The 23736-nt window shown below is 34.5% G+C and overlaps 1 protein-coding gene across 10 annotated transcripts in view; it reads right to left on the bottom strand.

Moving 5' to 3' along the window:
* RPGRIP1L (RPGRIP1 like) overlaps positions 1-23736 on the bottom strand; it is a 77621-nt gene that overhangs the window by 39194 nt on the left and 14691 nt on the right. For 6 of the 10 annotated variants that reach the window (XM_075433788.1, XM_075433786.1, XM_075433787.1 and 3 more), the window contains 10 exons: positions 20276-20381; positions 17345-17491; positions 16089-16162; positions 11960-12099; positions 6036-6142; positions 5769-5819; positions 4629-4808; positions 3853-3970; positions 2359-2811; positions 706-857 (listed from right to left, as the gene is read on the bottom strand). In XM_075433788.1, coding sequence (XP_075289903.1) covers positions 706-857; positions 2359-2811; positions 3853-3970; positions 4629-4808; positions 5769-5819; positions 6036-6142; positions 11960-12099; positions 16089-16162; positions 17345-17491; positions 20276-20381 — 1528 coding nt within the window. Of the gene's footprint in view, positions 1-705; positions 858-2358; positions 2812-3852; positions 4039-4628; positions 4809-5768; positions 5820-6035; positions 6143-11959; positions 12100-16088; positions 16163-17344; positions 17492-20275; positions 20382-23736 lie in introns of those variants that run through there. The other 4 variants (XM_075433790.1, XM_075433793.1, XM_075433794.1 and 1 more) reach the window with 4 other exon arrangements.

The raw sequence follows: 23736 nt of genomic DNA, 5'->3' as shown, positions 1-23736 counted from the left end.
ACATTAAAGTTACTCCAGACTTACAGTAATTTAAACAGCCACAGATAAAAAAAACCTGCCCATTAGAAACTTTAAAGTGTTTTAATTTATACATTTCAACCTGATTGTTTTTATTTCTTAAACAACTGCTAAAGATGTCTGAGAGACCCTTCTTCTCCTGAACCTTATCTAAACACGAATATACAGTGCATTATATGATCGAAATTCTCTTCACTACCCATCTAAAAAAAAAAAAAAAAAAAAAAATCCCAAAACAACCCATGAGAGAATCTCAGTCTCATACTACTCAAACATTAATACTCAGTCTCATAATACCCAAACACAAGAACTTTGGGATCTTTCTGAACAACCACTTCACCTGTTATTCTGATCTGACACCCAGTTGGTTTAACATTCCTGAATATTGTACTAGAACAAAATGTTAAGAAAATGAAATATAATAATTTCATACATTCTAGTGCCAATTTCAGTAAAAATAAATACCTGAAGTTTAAGACTTAGTCTCTTCAGGAAAGCTATAATTCAACTGGTTCTTTATCTCTGTAGATGAAAAACAAGTTAACTACTAAAGATATTTTCCAGGTCAAGAACCTTTAACATTGTTAACCTTGAATACATCAAGACTTGAATTGAACTATTTGAACTGAAAAAGTAATTTTGAACAGCTTATTTTATGAAAGCTACTAAGCACAAACCCAAACATACCTGGGATGGTTGTTCACGTTCCCTAAAATTGGATGTTTTATACCCCAGAGTCTTTGACCTCTCTTTGTAGAGTCTAATAGCTTGATCCATAGGAACTCGTAACCAAATCCAGTATTCTATGGTACCATAATTTTGAGCGTTATCATTGACTCCTAAGGAATAAATACATATAGGATTGTAATAACTTTCTTTTCAACATTAAAGTACTGAAGTTATTAGAACGTTCGTGACATGAGATGATTTCATGTTAGAAACAAGAACTCCTCTGGCTCTACGTGTATGATCCAAAACCAAAACATGATCATTTTTTTTATATTGTAATTTGCAACATTTACTGTCCAAGCTATAGAGTCAAGTTCATTATTTTAAACTCTTTAAGGCAAATAAAGTTTAGGACAGTGTTGTATGTCAACAGTTGGAAATGTCCCATAAAGTGGAATGCATTTTAAATTACTGGCAAAAATACCAGTTTATAATGGCTTATCAAACCAGATTTTCGACAAAATCAGGCAGTTAAAGGTCTCTGAAAATACTGACCTGACTAAATACTTCTAAAAGAAAAAAGTAAGCCGCACAGAATATTAAGTACTTCTTAAAAAAAGGCTTGTCCGGGATGTGTTAAAATTATTTCAAAATAATGAATTAAATTAAAAGATAGATTATGCTACTACATGAAATATTATTAATGGTAATCACCATCATTCACAACTTTTTGATGCCTTACGACTACTATATGAAGACCTTTGGCTTACCAGTTTAAATTACAACTACTGTAACCATTTCTTCCTTTATTTATTGATAAGGAACAAGGGGATATACTTATGACGCTTGGGTCAGATACAAAGCACTGGTACTTGGCAGTCTTATAATGCAGAAATGTTTTTGATTTTAATGTATGAACTGCCAAACAGAGAAATTGCATATGCAAAGTAGAATAATTTAATTTCATTTACATATATTAGAAGACTTCACTGAAATTACTGTATGTTTCACAGTTGAAATAAGTAGAGCCTCCTTGTATCACTAACAGTCTCAGAGGATTAAAGAAACTTGCATTAAACAACTAAAAACACAATTAACAACATATAATAAAGCAAAATGAAATCAAATATCAGTCTTATTTTAAAATGTCTTCTCTACAGTATTCATAGAGGAATTCTAACATATGAATAGTACTACAATGAAATCAAGTACACTGCTCTACTAACTACTTTTCTCCATGTTGTTTTAGTATAATTCTGTTGATTAAGGTGATCATATCTTTTATTAAAATTCTTTACCTGTGTAGTATTAACACTTTGCAAGTAACCTTTATACAAGACAAAGCATGACTTGCTATTTTCAGGCGAGATTCTCTCATGCCATTTCCAGCATGTCACACACTTATAATATCACATACTTCACAGTCACTGTATTAACACCATCTTTGTCCTCAGCCATTATGGGCAAAATTGCACCTGTCAGAGCTTTCTCACAACTGCTCATAGAATCACCAGAACATGCTGCACGTCCAACAGAAAATATCATGTTGTGTAAATCTTTTTTTCTTTCCCTTTTGAAGTAGTAATACATTAATTCATTGTTGGCCAAATATGCATTACTTAATTGTCACAATACTGCCTCAGACAGAACAGTTTTTGATATGTTAATTACCAATTAAATTTGCTGTGCTGTAGATCTTCCCATTGTTATCCAAGATTTCATGGAACTTCAGCTGACATGCAGCAACTGTTTCATAATCTATGCCATATGCATGATGAACCTCAAGTGTGATACTGTTTTGCTCTATGTAGTGCAAGAAGCAGTCATCGGCCTTCACAAGATACTGAGAAGTGAAGTTGTATGATGGGGTACGCCCATAAACTACTGGGGTTATCTGAAGTTCGAAGTCATAGAATGCATAAGTACAAAAAGTTGCAGGTTCATCGTCACCAAAAGCGTGCATAGCTCCAGAAGAGAAGATCACTTTGCTGATATGAATTTCAAAAAGGTTCTCTCCTCTTTCTAAATATAAAGTTTCGTCAAATTCATCCATGGGAACACCTGGCAATACTTCTGGCCTGGATTTACGTGGTTTTGTACCATAGGCAATATCGCTTAGTTGGGCTGCAACAAATAAAACAGAGCTGCAATACGACTGCCTTGTTTAAAAGTCAAATACAATTAATGACTGAGTGGAGAGGACAAAAGCATAATGCAATTAATAAAGTTACTTTCTTGAAGACATTACCAAAAAAGAAATAGCACATTTAAAATCATGTATCTACCGCTCATTTAGCACACTGACATCAATCAAGAATACCTCCACAATGGAGCTGCTTCAATGTACACAAAAATAGACACAGCCCTGTAACAATTAATAACAGATTACAAGGGAGTTAACAAGCAAAAATCCAGAAGTCTTATGCAATGATCAAAATAAGTATCACCATGCAAATGTAGCAGAGACTTAAGATACATATTTCTCTAGGTTTGAACCAAATTTGCCAGGGAAAGAGAGAGTACATCTGACTTTTAACCTCTGTAATATGCTGAGTGGACAGAACTACCAACAAAGACCTTTACATGTTGCCTGGCCTCACAGGTGGTAAACGGTGAACAAATCAAAATACATGCTTACAGAATTAGGACATAAAATCATTAGGCAGTCCTTTAGTACAGGGGATGCAACTTGGAAACAAAACATGAAAATTGTTACGACATTGGGGTTTGTAAGGTATCCTGTTTCAGGCTTCCTATGCACCTTTTACACATCGAAGCCACTAAAACAGCATTTTAAATTAATCATATTGAAATATTCCGTAAGTGTATTATAGCATGACTTTGGGGTATTTAGCAACACATAAAATGATTATGTAACAATAGGACAGCAAAATAAAAGATTGACCAGAAATGTATGATTTATTGGAGGGAAAAAAAATAAATCTAAGCTTGGTAGTTTTTTTTCCTCATTCAGCAATAGTTGCCACATAAACTGCTTTGTTGAATTTTGTTTGATTAATAACTTTATCGTTTCAGTCAATGAAATAGCAACACAGATAGTTTTCCATGAAGGAACTGACTTTCAACTGAAGAACAAACTTACAACAACAGTTTGCAAGAGATAAAATATATAAAAACTTAAAGAAGAATATACTTTAAAGATACCTTCCAGTTTTCTGATGCGTGCAGCTCTAATGTCAAGAAGATGGACATACTGTTCCAGTTTGAACTCACAGTCTTTCTGTAGACTTTCCAGCTTTTGTGTCACTGCTGCTACTTCAGTCTGAAAAAAATTTGCACGTAAAAAGGACTTCTGAGGCTTGTCTGCACTGATGCTGCACATGCTTTTGGCTACAAATTAAAATAGTTATATTTGAGGAAAGAACATTTAGAGTATGCAAAAGCAGCAGCAATTTTTAATTCAGCAATATAGCAATCAGTTTGAATTTCAGCAAAAATCTAAAAACATGATTAAGAAAAACAGACTAGGTATTCTTTCAGGACAATGTTCCTAATAGTTTCTTTAATGATTTTGCTATTTTAAACTTAGATTAATTGAATTAAAAGTCAAAATATGATCTGGAATAATCCAGCGTAAGAGAGTAAAAGCAGACTGTTGTGGAAAAGGAAGCTTACCTGATAACTACCCTTGCACTTAGCTCAGAGAGAATCCCAAGGAGGCATGATTTGAGGGCTCAGATCAGGGTGAGTTAAGATTAAAGTTACAGTCATTTGGATCTCACTCTTTTTAAACAATACTTTCAACAACAGTAAATCTTCTGTTACGTTATATTAGTTGCCAGCTACTGGGTTAAACTATGATACTTATAAACAGATTGGCTTTGTTGCTGAATATGCAAGTCTTAATTATGACAAGTTCCAGTGCTACAAATGTTAAAATGTTATTATGGTTATTTTCCACGGTGAGTAGAGTGTAATACCTGGTAATCTTTGTTAATTTTGTGCTGCACAATTAACATATTCCTTGTCTTTTCCAGTTCTTGCACTGTTTCTGCATGTGTTACTTGCAGCTCCCGCATGGAGCGTTTGACATCTTTATGGATATCATCATCTACTTTTTCCAAAAACATAAGGTCCCCATTCTTCTGCTGCTTTTGAATCTGGAGAAAAGTTAAAAAATTACTAGAACAAACTTCTGCAGAATATTTGTATGTATTTGTGCCTAGTTAAATGTAACAATGGGATATAATTTTGGAACAACAACACCACAGTAAGCTTAACTTTGTAAATTTTGAGCATGCGTTAACACAAAAAATAGGAATGAGGTAGACCAGTGTCAGGAATGTATTCAGTAATGTAATCTCATGATTATCAGGAACCAATTAAAATGTACGAAATGTTTGGATGCAATCACTCCTGTCTATCTAATAAAAATACAAACCCCTTAATATATTTGCCTTTTATATAATTAATAATCCTCCTTCAGTGAATGTACAAAACCTGAATTATTATTCTCAAGTCCATATTGATTCTGTTATTAATACTGGGGTTTTAATTTCCATATAGGTTTCGGGGTGGGGTTTTTTTTTTGCTTTCTTTTTTTCATTATCATTATAGAACTACCATTTGCATTTCAGTAGCAGAAAAAAAAATCTATTTACAGTAAACACTTCCTCAAGAAAATAAAAGATAAGTCACTGGAACAGGGGAATCTTATGTTTCCACTGATTTCTTCCCCCTACTCCCACTTCATTTTCAATTTTGCTGTAAACAATAAAATTACAGCTTCCGTGCAAGAGAAAAAAATAGAACATTTTCTGGGTATTTTGGGTTTTCTGTTTTAATAAACAAACAGAAGTACTGCTTCACTGTAACTGAAAAATGACAAAAGGACACATGTGAGCTTGAAGCACTACCTACTAAAAGATGCAGAAATTCAGCCCTTCAAAATCCCAGGCATTGTGTAGAAAACATGTAATAGTCAACGACGGGCTTAAAACAAACAAATAAATAAATAGAATAACTGCAAAATATATAGAATCATAGAATGGTTTGGGTTGGAAGGGACCTTAAAGATCATCTAGTTCCAATCCCCCGCATGCTCATTCTTTGTGAGTCACCTTTATAAGCGACAGGGCTTCACTGAGTTCTGCCACATCGATATCGCCTTCCTGAAACAGAAATACTTAATGAAAAGGAGTTATCAGATGTGAATGAATATTGAAGAAATACATTCAGAATCACTAGACATGACATTTTGCTTGGTATCATGAATGAATAAACACTGTTCTATTTCTGTATTCTTTTACTTTCAAGAATTATTTGCACTATGCATAAAACATAGCATGAGTTTTTTTGCTCATATTCTAAACAGAAATAGAGTTCACCTTGGTCAAAAACTTCACGAGATTTTTCAGTTCTTCTAGTTGTTTCTTATGTTCCAGGTAGCATAACTGCAGGTCTTTGTTCTCTTGCATCAGCTTTTCCTTTTGGTCTTAACACAGAAAAAGAACAAAATATTCTACCTAATCCAATGTAATTATAAAAACTATAAACTTGTTTTTTCATATTAACTTATGTGTGAAAACTTCATTTTAAAATGTAGAAAATAATTTATGTTGTATAGGGAAATCTTTGGTATTAACAAAGAGAAAGAGAGGGATAGAAAACTACTTGTCTTTGATCTGGTATAGGTGTATGGATTAAAAAAATCAAAACATTCCTACTTTCATTAAAAGGGAACCTACAGTGTTCAAAAATCTACACTCTGTGTGCTTCTAAATAGAAAGATATGACTAGCTAAGTACAGCTTTCTGTTTTGGGGGGAGGTAGGGAAGAGAGGAATACAGAGGATGGAAGATCTGAATGACTAAACACAAACTTATCAGTAGAAGGTTACACAGATCTTACACTAATACCCACTAATGCATAGCTACCTTCACAATGATTTCTCAGTAAGATGTGAGAAAAAGCTTAAGGATTAAGTGAAATAATTTAGTTATAACAATATACCTTCTTTCACATGGAAGAGTTTTAAAAGTAAGCTTTTCTCAAAATTATTCAGGTTTCTAAGGAACAAAAGCACTGTCTCACTCTCCTCCCTTGGCCAAACCCTTGATAACAATGCTTCTTCTCCTTCCAATTTTTCCTGTGTTTTTTGCAAGTCCCGAAGTTACACTCTCATATCATGTACTTAAATACTATGAATTCATATTTTAGGTTAGAATGATATAAATGTTAACTGTCAATCTGACATGCAAGTATTAGCCTTTGTAATTCCCATCGGCACTCGTGGGAGTTGCTTGGTAAAACATTACATACTTCGTTGAGAACATATTCTACTGCTTTCAGCAAAATAGCCCACAGTATCTTTTTAATGCTGGAATCTTTCCTGTTGACCCCCAGGGCATGATACACAACGTAGCTATTTTTACAAAACAGTTTTTCAGTTTAGAGGCTTGAACTCAGCAGGAAACACGTGGTTGAGATGCTAGTCTCAAGGGTTTTGAAATGTTTCAAAAATTGACATCAGGTTAGTTTTAATTTTGCAGAGTTTATGTATCAAATGACATCTTCACTAAAAATGAATCATCTGTAATGCCACTGTTCCTATACACAGCAGCCTGGCTCATATACGTGTTGGGACTCCACAAGAGTCACTTTCAATTCAGACACATCATCACCAGTAAGGTTTTAATTCTCTGCAGCTATGGGAAAAATGTAATGCATTAGTGCAATTGAGAAGAAAATACATTAGAAACACTGAGGGCTAAAAGTTAGAAAGCAAATACGAACAAGTAAAATAAGCCTTGTGAATGGGCAGAGAAGGCAGGACTTCACAGAATATGGTGAAACACATCAGCAATTGAGTCTTCTGGACTCTCCCAAATAACACACCTGAAAGACCTGTATCTGTTGGGAGATGTCCCACAGAGAAAAAGGGCCCCTCATGCTGATGTTGTTTCTTTTCCCCACAGTATAAACTGAGATCTGAACTGGTACTTTTTCCAGAGATAAGGAGGCAAGATATCCCTCCTTCAGTACTTCCAGCTCATTTTCAGCAAAATTCTGACAAGAGCAGCAAGCTCAGTCCACTCTTTTTCTAACATGAACCCCAGAGAAGTTTTTCTACACATTTTTAACATTCATTTACACTTGCTGGTTAAAAAGCTAACTTCAAAACTGTAAATGCTATGCAGAAAGGAAACTAGTTTTTGTTCAAATTCAGGCAATTTCAACAACTTGTTGAACCAAAATGGGCTAATCTGTCAACAGCACAGCTCACTCTACCTTAGCACTGTTCATCTTGCCTCTCCATATTCTCAACAGGCTGTGCTTCTATGATCCGAAATGAAGATAAAAATGCAAGAAATGCAGGGAAAGGGGCAGGAGGAAAGGGAATATTTCCATAATAGCCTTTAGGGAACAGAAGCGACAGGAGGGTCCTGCCATTCAGTTTTCCCATACAACTACACTGTTTTTCATGAGGAGCCACTCAAACACTCTATTGGTTGTTTCCACCTACAGCATGATCGGCACTGATCGGAACACACTTGGATTGAGGTTGGTGCTGCATGCTGGTTGCTGCTTAGCTTGCTTCCCTTAATTTAACCCAAAAGCTGCAAGTGAAGGGGAGGAAAAGGGGGGGCGGGGAGAGAAGAGGTGATTCTCGCACCATTGGTGACCACATTATCACAACAACATCAGGGTTTTCAGTAGCAAGGTGTCCTGGTTTAGGCTGGGATAGTTAATTTTCCTCCCAGTAGCTGTTGTGTTTTGGATTTAGCAGGAGAAGGATGTTGATAATGCTGATGGTTTCAGCTGTTGCTATGAAATTGAGGGCTTTTTCCAGTCTCCCATGTTCAGCTGATGAGCAGGCGTGCAGGAGCTGGGAGGGAGCACAGCCAGGCAGCTAGCCCAAGCTGGGCAGGGGAAACATTCCACACCATGGACGCCATGCTCCATTTATGGATGGGGGCTCGTTGGGGGGCAGGAGGCTCTTTCTCTATTCCATGAGTTGAAATCCTCTCTTGTCTAGGAGTTCGAACTTTTCCAGTTCTGTCTTTTTTTGGGATTTTGTGAAATTTGTGAAATTCACAAGTTCCAGGTTCCATGAACGCTGCTCAGGGACTGGCTGCAAATTGGTCGTCAGGCAGTGAGAAAACTGTACTGTTATTGTTTGTGTTGCACATTCATTATTATTATTATTATTTCCTTTCTTGTCTTATTAAACTGTCTGTAGCTCAACACATGAGTTTTCCCTTTTGTCCAATTCTCCTCCCCATCCCACTGCGGGGGAAGGGGACAGGTGAGAGAGTGGCTGTCTGGTGCCTAGTTGCCAGCTGCTGGGCTAAACCATGACACAAGGCTATGACAGTAACAGCACAAGAAAGAGGGAAAACCTCTGCCCCAGAGGCTTTGGAAAACAATGCCACAGCAGCTTGTGTGAAAGGCTACAGAGCCACAGTGGAAGCAGACTACAGAGTTGCACATAGCCCTCTGTGTTGATAAGGGCTTTATAAGGCATCTAAAGGCCTGTGTAATAATACTCTTCTGAGCCGCAGTCAAAACACATATTGTGCCAGTATATGTAATCCCATTCAAAATCAGAATTTGAATAAACTTGCACGCTTGTCTTCCACATTAAGTATTTGTACCTATTATGAATACATGAAAATAATTAGAATCTTCATCAGCAAAAGCCTCCACAGTTTTTCACCTCCTACATAAACTCACAGAAAGAGCCCTTGAAGACCAACCAGGTAGCAAGGGAGAAAAAAAGAAAACCATCACTGTCTTTCCCCGTAAATAAAAAGTACAAAGTTCCAAGACAACTGAGAACTATTTTGCTTACTCTCCCATAATCTACCTACCATGTGCAAAAGCATCCACCCTCCCCCTCTTCCTTACCAAACCCTCTCTTTCTGTAGGGTGAGTGTAGCACAACAGGATTGCCTTCTTCGTTAGCCCATGGAATAAAACTGGAACTGTATTTATGCTGATTTTTGTTTGGTAGATTTATGGACAGAACAACAACATTTAGCGAGTGAAATACAATTTTTGCCTCTCTATTTCACATGCCAGCTTTTACTGACACAGAGTAAGTATTTGTCCATTACAACAACTGTAAAAAACCTGCAGTTAGTAAATAGTGTATTCTGTGTAAAACAGTACTATAACTATGAACAACAAATGCAGGAAGGAATGAGATTATATTAATGAAAAATAAAAATTATTTACATATAAATATTACCAAGTAAAGACATACACTATATGAATTTATGCGATAAGTGACACCAATCCTTGCTACAGTAATTGATTCAAGTCACATTTTGTATTAAGTCATCTCAGCCTTTTGAGACTTGCCTCAAACAACACTGTCAGGAAGATTCAATGAACATGAACCAAACAACTATTCTAACTTATGGCTGAAAATCTGGGAGGTATTGAAAAGCCAAGAAATACAAGAATAAATGACTAAGGGAAACGGGACAAGGTGATAAAGCATCTGCCAATACCATATTCTTGAAAGAAAAAAAAAAAAAAGGGCAGGGGCAAAAATAGTCACAATGTGAAATAAGTTATTCTATTTTCTGTCTAAATGTGTTTCTTTTAAGTATTAAAAAAATTATGAAGTTACGTACAGAAAAATACTACTACAAAATTCATCTCTAAACTACGTGATCACTCTAAGAGAAATACTGAAGGAGGACATGTAAAAAGGCAAGATGGTGTTAGTCTCCTGCAGCATTATGAATTTTCAAGACTTCATTTATTTTAACATCTTTCTTAGTCCTGGAAAAGAAGTTTTGGAAAAAAAGCCTCATATGTCAAACTACAAAGGGTAGACAAGACATTGTTTCTCCAGTAGTTTCAGGCCGTAGGTTAAGACAAACAGTACTTTAGTTCTCCTGCTGAACTTCAAGGGATGTGTACCAAAGGCAGATACTCTGAAGTATGTGACTGAACAAAGTTATACTGCCTGGGTTTTGTCAAACAGAAGCAGCTGTAATCAAATCCTAGCTACTTAGGCCTCGAAGGGTATTGCAACATCTACTCAAGCTGCAGCAAGTTCAATTCAACAGCAACTGAAAGTGTAGTAACGTTGTGATCAGTTTAAGAGTACAACAAGCTATTAAGTGTGAATCTGGGGAAGGGGTGGTGAAGACTTGCCACTTAAACCTAATGCCCCTAGAAAGGATAGAAGATGGAAGGTGTTGCCTGACTTTCCACATTCAACTTACCCAAATAATAGTATAGCCTATAACATTTTCATGCTCTTAATATTGCTTTAAATTTTGCATTGCATAATCAAACTGTCATTAACAACTGTCTCTGTCAATATATCATAACTTCATATTATTGTAGCTTAAGGAATCTTATTTATTTTAGTATCACTTAAGGCTAATTTTGCAAACACTTGCTGTGGTCAAATAAAATGTTTAAGTACTTAATCTGGTATTTTAAGTCAGTAGAGCTACTCAGAATCTTAGTGGTAAGTGCATGCTGAACTGGAGCCATAACCATAAGAACTATTCATAACAAGTTGGCTCACTTCATTAACGTCATTCACTCCACTAACAGATTGTTCACAGAAATACACATTTTAAAAATATACATTTGAAGAATCAACTCTAAAAATATTTAGTTTACTTTCTGCCTATGCTACTGCTTTGTAAATGTTACGTTGCCACAATATATCCCACTATTGAGATAAAAAAAGGAAAGATTGCAAGGTCTTAAAGATTCCCTGAGAAGTTTTCCTAGACCATGGGAAAAACACACATGAAATAGTATGTTCAGCAGATTGGAAGAAAACTGTATTGTTGTAAAAGTACATAGCTGTAAATAAAAACTGGTGTATACTAAAAATATTTTAAAATTCTAAATTCACAAAGCTGAAAGACAATTAACCATCTTCAAGGGCCTATATGGGCTTCAAGTAACTTTGTACAGTAAATAAAATTAGAATAGTGGTTTATAATTTGAGAAGGATTGTTAGATGGTCCTCTTTTCCACAAGCACTCTCAATGTAGAGGAGAGGAAAAATACAGAATGAAGAGTAAATATGAACCCAACAGATCAACAATGGATGCAGCTGGAGTTACATGATCCTCATTCAGTAGATAACCTGTATTGGGTCAATTTTAGTACTTACTACATAGTCATAACTTAAGCATATTGTTCAAACGTACACTTAAAAGGCAGCTCTGAAATCAACAACAGGAACTACACTTTTCTGGACAGTATACCTGAACAACACAGCAGAATCTCACATCCTGAGAAAATGATAGTTATTTCAGAAATATACCTCTTTCTACTTTGATCTTGTCAAGGATTTCATTTTTGTCTGCTAAACCAGATTCAAGAGCAGTCTCTAGTTTAGCAATTTGCAGCTTCAGTTCCTGTTCCTTTAATTTCCATTGCTTTTCATGGGTCATACTGAAGACACTGCAATAAAACATGTGGATTGTGAAAAACTTTTAGAAATTAGCTTCAACAGAAAATAATAAAGAAAAAAGCTTTTAGTGGCACAGAGACCACTATCATCATGTCTTAGGAATTAAGTAAACATATGCTGGTCTGCTGCTGTTGAAACCAAGGCGCCTTGCTCAGGCTGCGGTTAAAAAACATGAAAGAGTTTGTGGGATGAGCAAAGAAACTGGCCTTAATTTAGAGCTCCAAAGTCAGCAAAGTTGGCAGCATGCAACATTTGTGGGACTAGAAAAGGAATTCAGATGCATATCCCAGAGTAATCCACAACTCCATACCTCAGCAACTGACAACTGACAAAACCATTCTTTCCGCATACAAAACCTCTTAATGTAGAGGACTGGGATCACCCACCTGATTTCTTTTAAATCTGTGAAACATGCAGAGCCTAAAGTCAGTTGCCCGTTCAAAGAAATGTTGACCACAAAGTAACAACACTTTTCTCATACTGTAAAACAACAATTCTGATACTGATTAAGAAGCACATATAAAGTAGTCTTTCTCCTACTTTAAGAAATAAAAAACAGGAGTGGGCAAACTCTTTTGCCTGCAACACATTATTTACTTGTAAACTACCAATCTGTGTGCAATAAGAATTGCATGGACACAGAATCAGAACTGCTGAAATCACAACAAAACGTGTAACTCTGATTGAAACAGAAGTACATTGCATACTTTACAGTATAATTCCTAGTAAGTAAAAAGACAATGCAATGCGCTTTCATATAATTTAGACAGAGAGTACTATGGACTTCATATGGTTATTATTATTCAATAATTGCATTCTTATTGACTGGAAAAATGTCCATCTTAACCAATCATAAACAAGCTTATTCACTTTTGTATTCTGTGAAAAATCAGAAATTGTAGGGTATTTTAAGAGTCAGTTCCTCAACTCTTCACTTTGATGAAGCTCACCAGTTAAAAAAGTTTTTTCTTACATATGTAAATGTATAAAAAAACCCTTCTGATATTTATCTATTTATCAATCTGTCTCTCCCAGACATCTGTATAACAACAGCTTTCACCAAAAAAACAGAGGAGAAGAAAGAAATATCACAGAAGGGCAGCCCACATAGCTCCACAGACTGTATATGCTGACTGAAAGATAACTGCTTGATTTGATGGCTATGACTACATAAAGTGGCTCTGAGTACATGTAAGTGCATTTATAGCTAATGTATTAGAAGAATGACCTTAAGATTAAAGAAAAAAAATAGTATAGCATGAATTGTAGACTCTAAAGTATATGGCAAGAGTTTATATTCTTGATTTATGATCTTCATTAAAACACTTCTATCTGTATTTTGTCTTTTTCCCATACTATATCTATCACACCTATTTATACTGTTTTCTAGGCATACACCATCTTACAGTGTGATAGTGTCTTTTACAGCATGCTTCTAAGTCCTACAATAATATATACTTCACTCTGCTATAATTTTGAAGATAATATGCAGCGAATATAATGCACCAGACCCACAATCATTTCCATAATACTGTGTTCTTTAATTTCTTAGACTTGCCACTCTTGAAATTAGACTTGCCACTCTTGATTGGCTACCGTAAGAAAAGAAGAAATCTCAGCAAGAAAAGATATCAAATACTTAGTTTTCACACTTTCGAAAACGTTTTCAAGTTTTAATAACCATGGTATCTAGTTATATGTGCCTTTGTTATCTTTAGGCACAATGACTTCACATAAAGATGTAGCTACACATTACTTCAGGTTTTCAAAAGAGTACACTAGCAGAAAAATCATTAACAGTTACTGTGATAGTAATTCAGAATTTAGATGTTTAAATGAAGAACATCTTAGAAGACAGGTTTTATCCAACCCTATATGATGCTAATGTTTATGTCAGTTTGAATTGAGTCCACTTCTGTTGCTTTCTTCCTTCAAATTTTAAGATTACTTCTACTTGAATTCATCTGGAATTTCTTTCACATTTACTGTATTTCACTGGAGTTGGAGCCATATGGGTAACTATAAATGGTCAACCACATCTGGCACCGTTTCCTTTGGAGGGAGTTTAAGCATTGCTAGATTTGAATTACAAGTTCATATGAAAACAATTCCTCCAAACCTTTTATCCAAATGAATTGTTTTCTTGGATACTGACTAAATAATAAGAGTCAAGTGACAAATTCATACTTTTTCTTCATAAACTTTTCAGATCCAGTTCTGCACTACTGGCTTTGGCAAAATTCCCATCAACTTAAAATGAATTTCCAAAAAAATAAAACTGGCAAAGAATGGGTTTATGCCTCTGTTCCCTGGTTAAAGAAATAAATATTTATTAATTATGTGGTATCGGTAGACACTGGCCTGTTCACTGCTTAGCAACAGGCAAGCTGTAGTAAAGTTGCATTGTTCAAATGTGCAACAGAAAAAGCTTGCCATTAAACAATAGTTACAATGAAATGGTCCCTTTCTCTTTCTAATTTGTTACCTATATAGTAACATGGAATGACGAAACATGAATCCAAGATTAAATGGCAGTATATGAAAAGATAGATTACTGTAGGTAAAAGAAAACCCATATTGTAGATTACTGGGTTATGAGAGAATCATATTTAAATTTATCTAGTTAAACATCTTTTAAAGTTATGCCACTATGATTTAAATAGAACAGAAAATTTCAAGCCAAGATCGTAAGTTGATTTGTTAGTAAGAGTTATTTCTCTGCATATCAATAGAGGAGAAAAAAAAACATAATCAGAAATATTTATAACATGATCAGACTTTGGAGGAATCTACAACAATGAACTAAAGTGAGAGACAACTAACTGCCCCTATACAAAACTCTAACTATTGTGATTATAAAACTGTTACAACTTATATGTAAAAAAAGGTTTCAAGCTATTTGTACTTACAGGTATTTTTCTACCATAATTCTTAATTTCATCACAGAAAGCACAAAAAGTATAATAAATACTGTAAGAATACTACAAACAAGATTTGATATCACTCACATTGTGTTTAGTCATTGGTATTTTTTTGACAGACATCACACTGACAAAACAAACACACTTTAACAGGAGAAATAATTTTGATATGAGAAAAGACTTCAAGTATTTTAACCTACTTTCAGGCAAGTATTAGCGCTAGGAAATTAGTCTTATTTTCTAACTCTTCAGTGCAAAAGACCACATGGTTTCACAATAAAGTTCATTTGAAGGTCATTTTTTCTTTTAATATGCTTGTGGCAATTGACTATAATTACTTCTTTTCTGTACCAGAGAATTTCTGAATCTTATCTGGTAACGTATTTTCATTTTCATTGCAAGCACTGCTGATACAATTTATACAACTTAGTATGTATAGGAACCTTTGTAAAAACTTACAGGAGCCTATACAAAAACTTCAAGCAGAACCAGTACAAGTGAAATGGTAGCCATTACTAAAACAAACAAACCACCCCTCAAAAACAAACATTGGAGAAGCTGTCAAATATCAGACTTTATATAGCTCCACTGAGAAGTGCTGGAAGAACTTCTACAATAAGTTCAAACACCGATTTTCACAAATAAAATAAAATAAAATAAACTCAAAGGAATACATTTCTACCTAGAAGTATTCTTCTTTCAACAATAACCCTAAAAAAAAAAATTAGATATTTAAATAAGAACTTTTTCTACTGATGTTCAAAACAAAGTGACTTCAACTTATCTTTTAATTGGATTTTTTACAAGTATTAATCACTATTTTGAAAGTATTAGAAGAAGTATAGAAGTTGCTCCATTTCAAAAGAACAGATGAAATACAGACAGAACACCGTAAGTTTCCATATACACTTACTCATATGATGAACCGTAGCATGAATATATTCACATGTGTGTGCAATCACACAATACACATATACACATTCAAGCACAGAGTATATGAAAATTTATTAAACAGGACAGGAATCAAGATTTTTTTATATACAGAAACCATAACTTACCTGCTATACAGCTTATCATAGTTTTCCCTCAAGAGTTCCTTCTCTGTTTCTAGATCATTTATTCTTTCCTGTAACTAAAATGAAGCGGGAAGTTTCAAGCAATGTACAGCACAAAAAGAAATTTCATTGAATGTGTAAAGACAATTAGTTAACAATTTGTAGGCATTCTCAGACTTTTATTTGTTCTTTTTATACAACAGTCTCTTAGAAGCTTCAAAGTAATACTTTTTTTCACCACATGGATTTACATTTGGCCCAGACAGACTTTTTCATGTTGCTTATATGAAGCTGAGACTAACATGTCGCAGTTGAATAACATTATCTAATCACATTCAGCCTTATGCTAAAAAGATATTAAAAAAACCAAACCCTATAGTATTAAAAATATTTATTTCCATTTTGGTGAGTATTAGTATTAGCTAGTAAATGGGTCCTCTAAATATTTTATTTATTGACCTTATAGCAACAAGAAGTCCTCGTTTTCAAAACAGTCACTAAAGCAGGATATGGTTTTAAAGATAGGAGATGCTTTAACCCAGAAGATAAACCCTACATGCATTGCAATAATTTGAAGGTTTGGAGGAAATAACTATGAGGTAATCTTGGTAAACTTGGTTCATGTAAAATACATTCAAAGTAAGTAAACCAGGTGTTAAAACTAATCTTAAGCTGCTACAAAATGAAAGAAAAAACAAGTAAGTTTGCAGACTCTTAGTCCTCACTTATTGAGGAGAGTGAGGAATAAATCACTTGATTTTTAGCCCTATATCTGGATGACTGTTAGTGATGATACTTGCCTCCGAGAGCCACTAGACAAAGAAATAGAAGTGACTAATTTGAATTGCTGAGTAAGATGTAATACTACACTGTACTGTACTTAAATCAGGTTGAGGTTGAGATAATAATAGAAAACTAGCAATATGTGATCAATAAATCAAATATTATGACTTTTTTCTGGTTAACAAACCACTTCTCCAGAATTGACATGAAATCCTATCCTTGAACCTCAAAACACTGGTGCAGTGATTATGTGGCATGGGGACCAGGTATGGTTCATGATTCTATGAAATCCAACCAGCAGCCACAGTATTTTCTTTTTAATGGGATAAAATATATATATTACCAGATCAGTCTTCCAAAAGTGTTTGAAAGGTCTATTCACATCTCGGCAATTAAAAGGTATCCCATCTTTAATTTTTCTCTTATCTGTATGTACTGCCTACAGCAGATTCTAGCTCTCTTGAATACAATCTCACCTCTTCTGTCCTTCGGTTTGCAATAGTCACTGACTGTAATTCTTTTTCAAGATGGAGGCACTTTAACCGCTCCTCTTTAAGCTGTTGATTCAGTTCATCACTTTTTGCTATTAAAGCATCATGGCTCATCTTCAAGTTCCTTTGGTTCTATGCAGAGGAAGGAAGGAAAATCCAGGAGAAAAAATAAAAATAAATCAAATAAAAAACCAAACCCACACTTTGCAGAATGTTACAGCACTCTGTATACTCAATCAGTGGTCTCTCACGGCAGTATTTAATCTATATACTCAATGTGGTCAACAGGAGACACTATTGAACTACGTAACTGAAAGCAACTTTCATTACGCATGGCCAGGAGAAGGTGGCATTCTTACTGCTCTCATGAGCATTAAACCCTCAGTTCAGTCATGATGAAAACAACCAAGAAATACATCTTTTAAGCAATTAAAAGATTTTGCTGTGGTTACAGTGGTTAGACATGCTGACCAAAAACACTGCAGTAGCAAGCAAAAATGAATGCTGACCACAGTTATGTTAATCACAGAACTTTCCACAGCTCTGTTAACCCTTAACTGTAGATACATAATTGTTTCATAATCCTAATGCACTCAGTTCCATTTCCCTGCTAGCAGTAATTTAACGAGGGACTTATTTCTTTTACAATATTTATTTTAATGGATTATATTAATGCACATTTAACCAATTTTAATATTAAATGGAGGATGATGATAGAACCTCTGTTTCAAGAATATTAGTTAATATTATACTGACTACATTCTACAGTGCTTTAACAAAGCCTCACTCATTAAGAATTAAGGTATATCACATTCAAAGTATGAAGTGAAACAAAACAGCCCAAAAGCCAATATCGTGTTTAATAAAATTATTATATGAAAGTTTACATCAAATACATGTATGAGTATAGACAACATTTAATGATTGTAGACAGAAAAAAGTTAGCTTCATCTTTTCCATGATGATTTTAGTTTAATATTTCTAGTCTCGAATTTTATTTCCTTGGGAAGCATGCCTTGATATTATCAATTAGAAATAACTCATTTAAAAAAATGGATATATACCTCCTAGAAATATTGCACAAATGAACATAAACTGCTCTCAATTACAGTTGTGAAACTTTTGTACTGATTGTTCCAGAGAATTAACTCTCTGTAGTATTTTAAATTGTAATTGTACAGGTTAGCATATTTCATATCACAAATCATGAAATCCTGAATGTTCAGTCTGTAATCAAAGCAAATAAATATACCAAGGGGATCAAATATATAAACCAAACAGTTTCAGGGTCCTTTGTTGTTCTAAGCAGATCACCCAATGCCTTCGTTCAACTGGCTACATTAAAATTCTTTATCAACGAAACTGTCTTGTAAATGTTTGGTAGCAAGCTCAACTTCGGTATCATTAGATGGAGCAGGATTATAGGCTCTTATCATTCTGAGGTTTCACACTGTGCGCTGACTCAAGTTCAAAGATGAACATGGAGTAATTATATGGTTTCAGCTGGTAGAAACTGAAAGCAATTGATAACTCAGTCATAAAAATCATCAAGATAAAAAAATACTAAAAACGGCTTTGTTGATAAGTACGTGCCTTCTAAACAAGGCATTTTGGATTTTACAGTTAGTTACATTTAGTAGAGATGTTTCAAACATTCAAATGATCAGAAATGGGAAAACCATTGTATCCATTATCTTGTTAAAAAAAAGAAAAAACAACCCAGAAAACATACTCATCCTTTTCAAAAATTCAGCTTTCACTACGAATATTAGAAACAATGTGTTCAAATACCAGTTTGAATCCTAGACAAGTGTTTCTATTCAGCTGTTACCTAGCAATAGGCATAAGTACTTGACGTTTGCTGTAAATTACCAAGAAGTCGCATATGATTTAAAATGGAACAGTTTACTTATCGCTTTCTATTTAAGAACACAAAAAGCCACGTGAAACCTGTCTCCCCTGGAGTTTACATTTTACATAGTTCATCCTGTGAAAAATTAGTTTTGAGCTACTAACAGAAGAGCTGCTTTGGCAGCGAAGATATTGGTATTACACCAAGACGGTGGAGGGAAGCAAAGCAAAGCAAAACACAGAAGCAGAAACACAGGAAAAAGAGGAAGAGGACAAAAATCTAATGGCAGAAGTGTTATTTAGCATGCTAAAATAACAAGAAGCAGGCAGTAGTAAGAGTTTACAAGGATATCTAATACTTCCACCTCATAAGACCAGGCTACTTGATAAAGCTCTATTGCATGTAGGATTCCTACTCACAGGAACTTGCCCATTTCTAAGCTATTACCATACTACTAATGCCTGCATACACACGCAGTCCTCCAAATACATATGGGAAGAAGCAGAAAAATACTGTGTAACTAAAACCTACATGGAATTTACCATGCAGTTGCATGTTCTGGTCATATTTTCATAAAACCACTCTTTTTATAAAGAAAGTCTATCACTTACAGAAGCTCTCTAAAATAATTTCCATGAATTTACGAACACAAGTCCTAACGTCAGAACTCTAAACAGCTAAACCTCCCCAACTTCATCACAGACTGATAAAGTGAGCAGGGTCTGGTACCCCTTCTTTAGTAAATCAGAACATTTAAGTCAAAGTCCTCTTTTTTAAGGATCAGCAATCTCTTTAGATAGACAGATAATGCAGTTCATTTTCCACAATCTGCCTGGAATGGCTTTGAAGATAAAATCTTTATGACCCGCTATACCCTTACGAAAAAAAAAATTTAAGACTAAAAACCCCTACACATTTGGAGTAGCTTGGGTGCAATGTATTATGTGGTTCATTCTCATGTACTCAGCATTGACTCAGAATCAAGAACTCTGTATATTTATTTACCTTTTATGCATGCTTATGAGACAAGTGTAAAGGAATGTTACTGACCAAATTGCAATTACCTCTTCAAGCTGGAGAAATTTTCCTTCCATTGCTGAAAGCGCATTGCTTTTCTCAGCCAGCTGTTTACGGACCTTGATCATTTCCACATTGTCCCGAATGTTTAGTCTTCAAAATTGTATTAAAAAGAAATGCATCATGAGCTTAGAGATACAAAATCAATTATCTTAATATTTTTATCTTGAAAAGTGGAAATCCTTTACCAATCAGCTTTCTAGAGCACACTTGGGAGAAGATTTAGTGTGTAATACCCAAATTAATTTCTTCTTCTTCTATAATCCACATCACAGAATTTAGGTAAATAAATATTCTAGCGCATGATGACATAGCAACTTCAGTCAATATATACACATCTTTATTTATCGTATCAAACCAAATATGACAGGAAGAGAAAACAATTCTCTGCCTAAAGAGATTATTTGTTTTCCATTCACTTCTTTTCTACCCTCCAAAGTATTTGACGCCAGTAGATTACCATTTTGTGGAGTTTCCTCTTACAGTTTAAACCTATCAAATACTGCTAAGAAAAAGTGACTTAGCAATTTATCCTGTAACACCTTAAGACTGGCATTCAAACAAGCTGCACGTGTGTCTTAACTACATGAAAATCATGTAATATCCATGTAGATGTTCTATATTGTTACAATTCTAAGATTAACTTGAGAATTAACTTGTTTAATAGAAAGGATGTTTAAAATTATTCAGAATTTAAATAAATATTTATTTTTGATGTTTTCCCTTACTTAAAACTGTGGAACTAAACCCCATTATTTTCACAGCTTGAAGTATGGGAAGAGAAACCAACTCTGATTTGTATTAATATAAAAAAATCTTCTGATAAAATATATATCATAAAATATATTACAAATATATAAATATATATATTCTGATAAAATCAGAATAAATCTTTAGTATTTGAAAAGGTAATTTCTCTTCCAATATTTATCTATTTTAGACATATTGGAGGAATTGTCACAATGCCATGATGAAGCAAGAAAATGGACTACAAAGCTTACACATCTGTAAACCAGCTGAGTACATGAAATACTTTCCTTTTATTCTGTAAAATATCAAAGCCCATTGCGTTTTGGCATTGCTCAGTTGATTGTCCTTACACAGAAGATAAACACACTCACAAACCTGGAATCTTTTGCAAGAAACAGCCCTAACACAATGCTAAAACTATCATGTGTCTAAAACATGTTATCTACATAAATTAAAGTTGTGGTGTGTATAGACAGCAGCACTGTCTCATGCTAGCTATTTAAAAGCTAATGTAGTGGCACATTTTTATTAATCTTGTTCCACACATCAAACAAAAGGCTCTGATGCCTTCAAAGGCTTTTTCTTTTTCTTTTTTTCCCCTCTTCTTTTTTAAGCAGGGGGCTTTTTTTTTAAAGCAGGGAGCTTTTTTGTTTTGTTTTAAGTAGAAAAAGGAGTAGATGATAGTGAAATTTATGATGTACGGATGTAAACAACATGGCTTCTGACAATCAACATTAACTATTTTTTCAACAGTGAATGAAGCAGCATTTGATTTAAACAGGTTTGGGGTACTGCTATTATGAAGTAAAATTTTCAAATTTGGAAGTAAAAAATTACTTTTTATTGGGATCATTCCAATTCTTACAATTATAAGAGTATTTATCTCATGAAGTTTCTAGCTATAGAAAGCATGTGCCATTGATTTCTTATTAGGGCATTACACCAGTCACAACCTCAGCTCTCATTATAGGCTAGAGCAACAAACTAATTTCTCTACAGTACTTCTACAATACTTTATTTATTTGGACAAAATATGTCTAAGAAATGTCCAGCGCATCTAGGTGCATGACAAAGAGATTGCTGTTGAAGAACAGAATCATTTTAGATTTCGTAGGCAAGGCAAAGTTAGTATGAGGAAGATTCTGTTGGGAAGATTCATTTTTCTGTAAATGAAGACACAAAACAGTAGAACAGCATAGAAATTGGTTATCTACACAGCTTTGTACCTCCCAAGTAGTTGATGTATTCTGCTCCCAAAACATCTGCCCAGGTATTCTGATAGAACTTAAAAACAGGGGTTATATACAAATTTGATATAAAAGTCAATACTACCTTTCATTTATGTAGATAATATTTTGCTCAAAGAATAACAAAATAATGTAGAAGAATACTAACATAGCTCATTCAGTATTTTCTCTATTGACAAAAGCCAAAAATTCTGCCACAGAACCTGAAGACATGGAGGTAGACTTGGAGCAGAAGTTAGAAAAAGGAACTAATATCCCTTTTGAGACATTAACCTGAACTAAAGGGCATACTGATTTAGCTCTAGCCCCCCTTCTACCACAGAAGTGGAAATGCAGAAATAAGGAACATGAACTCTATCCTTCCACTTTAAACTTCATCTTGAAGCTAGATTAAGAAGTCTGAAATTGGAAATGAAGTTAGGAGAAAGTGACTCTTTAAAAAGCTAAGAATTATGTTTGAGGTTAATATCTGAAGTACACCAAAGAGATAATATCTTTTCCAGACCTCTTATCATTTGGATTAAAAGTATAGATTGGGGTCCCAATGACAGGCTGGGGACCAGCTGTGTGGGAGTGGGGGGACTGATAGCAACCTACACCAGAAGGAAATGATTAAAGAAAGGATCTTGACCTGCACTGTACAAATTTATGCCAGTAAATCCCAGATGGCTAAGCTAATAAAATTGAGGTCTAATTAAACCACATCCCTTGCATCTTGTTTCTACTTCCATATGAGCAGGACATGGATACAATTCTGAGACTACTCTTCGAGAGCCCTGACTATTGTATCAGCTGGACTAGTGGCTCACAAACTTTCCTCATTCCCATTTAGAACAAAAAAAACAAGCAAGTAAAAAAATATCACCACCATACTTCTCAGGATCACTCACTCTGGCAAAATAACAAAAGGTTTCCAGTCTAATAGTTCTCAATCACAAATGCATAATGGCCAAGTTATATACATAGACTCCCAAAGCAGAGAAGAACAGAACATCTGTATGCAGTACTCTTCTCATTTTACGATGCCTAGAAACTAGTACGATTATATGTTCATATACATTATGTTCTTTCCTTTATCTCTTATTCATTATAGGAAGTTAAATATAAGGGGGAGAAAAACTCCCCAAACATAGCAAAGTTTACCTTCTAGGGGAACCTTTATGTTGTAATTGATAGTATATTTGCAATAAGCAAAACATTAACATTGCATCAGTAGCTCTAGCATCCAAGTTACCAAGGTTATTTAAATACCAATATAAAATTCTGTATTTGCCTGATACAAATGAAAAAGGCATGATCTGCAGGGAAACTGGTTAAATGTGAAAAGTCAGATATGGAAATGCAAACATAAAGGTTTTTTTTTTATATTAGACATGATTTAGCAAATTCATATACATGCTATATTCCCTCAAAACCCTTTATATAATGCATTGTGACTAAAAAGTTCCACA

Source organism: Opisthocomus hoazin, chromosome 12 (assembly GCF_030867145.1).
Source record: "Opisthocomus hoazin isolate bOpiHoa1 chromosome 12, bOpiHoa1.hap1, whole genome shotgun sequence".
In the NCBI taxonomy this organism is placed as follows: Eukaryota; Metazoa; Chordata; class Aves; order Opisthocomiformes; family Opisthocomidae; genus Opisthocomus; species Opisthocomus hoazin.
The sequence above is the reverse complement of the archived record's forward strand: the minus strand, read 5'-3'. Positions and strand labels throughout refer to the sequence as shown.